This window comes from Aplysia californica, unplaced genomic scaffold (genome assembly GCF_000002075.1).
Source record: "Aplysia californica isolate F4 #8 unplaced genomic scaffold, AplCal3.0 scaffold00600, whole genome shotgun sequence".
In the NCBI taxonomy this organism is placed as follows: Eukaryota; Metazoa; Mollusca; class Gastropoda; order Aplysiida; family Aplysiidae; genus Aplysia; species Aplysia californica.
In genome coordinates this window covers 215,996-219,033 of record NW_004797870.1, presented here as the reverse complement: position 1 = coordinate 219,033, position 3,038 = coordinate 215,996, and the positions used below count along the sequence as shown (strand labels likewise).

General features: G+C 48.4%; 1 protein-coding gene across 1 annotated transcript; it reads left to right on the top strand.

Annotated features, from left to right (window-relative positions):
• The first annotated feature begins 1,478 nt into the window (after window positions 1-1,478).
• LOC101851605 (collagen alpha-5(VI) chain) lies at window positions 1,479-3,032 on the top strand. The gene has a single exon (XM_005107392.3). It carries the CDS (start codon window positions 1,693-1,695, stop codon window positions 2,959-2,961), a length of 1,269 nt encoding a protein of 422 aa, XP_005107449.1. The 5' UTR covers window positions 1,479-1,692; the 3' UTR covers window positions 2,962-3,032.
• Window positions 3,033-3,038: the final 6 nt, after the last annotated feature.

The following is a 3,038-nucleotide window of genomic DNA, read 5'->3' as shown; positions in this document are numbered from 1 at the left end:
GTCTGTCTGTCTGTCTGTCTGTCTGTCTGTCTGTCTGTCTGTCTGTCTGTCTGTCCTTTTACTACTCTCTTTTGCGACTCTCTTTCATACCAAAGTAAATGATGATAAGCCGACACACAAACAAATGCACAATAAGCCTAACCATATCATTATACAATACGCGCGTGCGCGCGCACACACTCACACGCACACACACAAACATGCACACACCTACTCACACATGCGCAAATACACATAGGCCAACTCATAAACGCGCGAGCGCGCACACACAGACACACACACACGCACATAAACAAACAAAGAGAGAGAGAGAGAGAGAGAGAGAGAGAGAGAGAGAGAGAGAGAGAGAGAGAGAGAGAGAGAGAGAGAGAGAGAGAGCGCACAAACACTTACACCGCAACCAATCCTCTACCACAAAAATAAAACTTTGTCTCGCAAACATGCCAAAAAATCGTACTCCAAGAAAGCAGATAACCCCAAAACAACATCTTTTTCCCATAAACACAACAGGACTGCACTCTTGACCACAAGTGGTTATCTATTTTGGTTGGACACCCTCCACCCCATTGACCTATCCCTTACCCCTTTCTTTTCCGTCCGCATCACAATAGCCTAACAATAACTTTTCTCACGCTCACGAACAATACGTCACAGGAATGAACGTCGACGAAAACAATACGTATGCACATCATAGTGTGCAGCAAACACCCCGCCCAAGCCCACGCTGGTTTATGGTGCATGTAAACCCCACAGATTTAAATTATGATAACAATATCCTAGATGTTGATCTATCATGGCCGCCGTTCATTGCTATCTACAAAAATTTCGCTGCATATCAGTGCGAAGTGCGAAGTGTCCGAGCAGGGGACCAAATGAACGACAAAACTAAGTTTCGTGATAGGCTTAGTCTTGTGCTTGCGGCACCGTCTCCCCCTTGCTCTTCAATAATTGGTTCCAAATTGAGTCTATTGGTGTGCGCCATTGCGAACTGAAATTACGTCAGAGTGCACGATCTTGGATATTTCAATACTAGTGGTTTTAAACACCCCGCCTAATATAGCAAAATTTGATCATTTTTTGCATAATTTCTGATAATTTTCCTTTATCATTCTTTGTTGAAATTAACAAAATCGCATAATTTCACATTTTTTGGGCTCAGTTTGCATAATTTCAGAATTTTTTTGCATAAAACGACGGGGACAGGTCTATGCTTTTCTCACACTTACAGTCATTACGTCATACAGAAATAAAAACGCTGATGAAAACAAAACGTATGAGCCTACGTATCTTGGCGTGCAGCTGACACCCCACTCAAGCCTACGCCGGTTTACGCTGCACTTACGCCCTTGAAACAGCACAACGTCTTTAAGTGTTGTGAAGAGACTGTCCCTACCCATCACTGTTACGCGGGACGAAGTTACGTCAGTGTCCACTTGACGCTCTCAAAGCGGCCACGACTAGCTATAAAAGCGGGGAAATTCACAATCAGGGACAGAAACTCGGAGACAGACGAACACTCGAGTTATCTCCTGTCACTGAACATATGTGCAACTGCATGTGTTGATTTGCCTGCTGAAATTTTGGTCCAGTACGACAAAACGTCTGCAAGACTCCAGAGCTTTTTTTTTTGACTGGACTCTCATCTCCTACAAAAGAGAAGACGTGAACTCGATCCAAAAGCCATCATTCAATATGCTCAAGCTGATTTTCTCCGCGCTTTTTGTCCAAGTGGCAATCACTCACGCTCACGTCTTCAAACTCAAGAATGTAGTCGGTCAGAGTGAGCAGGTGATAGAATGTCAACAAGAACCCATGGAGCTGGGCATCGTATTGGATTCGTCTAGTTCCATCAGCTATGCCGATTTCCAGAAGAGCATCACGTTTCTCCAGAACTTCGTCAGCCAGTACGAGATCGGAGATGGCCCTAATGACGTCAGAGTGTCCATCATCACTTTCGGTAAAGGCATCTACCCTCGGGACTCCTTTGACTTGACCACATACAAGAACAAGGAGGAAGTCATCAAAGCTCTGGGGAAAGTCCCTCACAGAGTGGGTCTCTACACTTCCACTGGGGAGGCCATCGAGTACATGAGTGAGACGCAGCTGTCTAAGGCTGTGTCCAGACCGCACGCGGACCGAGTCAGCATCGTTCTCACCGACGGGAACTCACAAGTGTGGCGAAAAACCCGTGACGCGGCCCAGGCAGCGCGCGATAGCGGCATCATCATGTTCGCTGTAGGTGTAGGCGCCGTGCGTCGCGAGGAGTTGCTGAGAATCGCCGGAAACGAGAGCAGGGTCGTCAAAGTAGACAGCTATGACCAGTTGGAGGAGATCAAGACCGACCTGGCCCAGCAGACGTGTGTCAAGAAAGAGAAGCAGACGACAGTCACCACCACCACCACCACCACTCCTCTGCCACTGACAGAGAGGTGTGGGAAAGAGAATCCCGCGGACATTTATTTCGTCTTCAGCCCCGCGGATCTTGGCCTCGACGCTACCGCCTGGACCACCTCCTTGATCTCTACCACCGTCAGGCAGAAAGAGATGGAGAACGGCTTCAGATTTGGAGTTGTATCCGGTTCCTGCCCTGACGACGAAGGATTCGACCTGAACGATTATTCCACCGTGGAAGGAATTGATACGCGTCTGACAAACATGGTCCAACCACGCATGACCACCCTGATCAAACGACTGTCCACTTCTGGCTACTCCAAAGCTTCTGGCGGTCGGAGTAACGCACGTGACGTCGCTGTCCTCGTGGCGAATGACGGGAAAAAGAACAAGGGCCTGGAAGCGGAAGTACGTCATCTAATGTTGATGGGCGTGCAGGTGTTCATCGCTGACCCCACCAATTCCGGCATCAGGATTGACGGCGCCACAACTCTCACTGGACGCAGCGCCAAAAGCGCGTCAGCTGACCTGATCACAAGGCTTTGCCCAGTCCGGACCGGGGAAGCCTGAATCTTTATCTTCTAATAATTATAACTCAAACCCCGCCTCTCATCATCTCCCACCTCACCTCTCATCATCTCCCACCC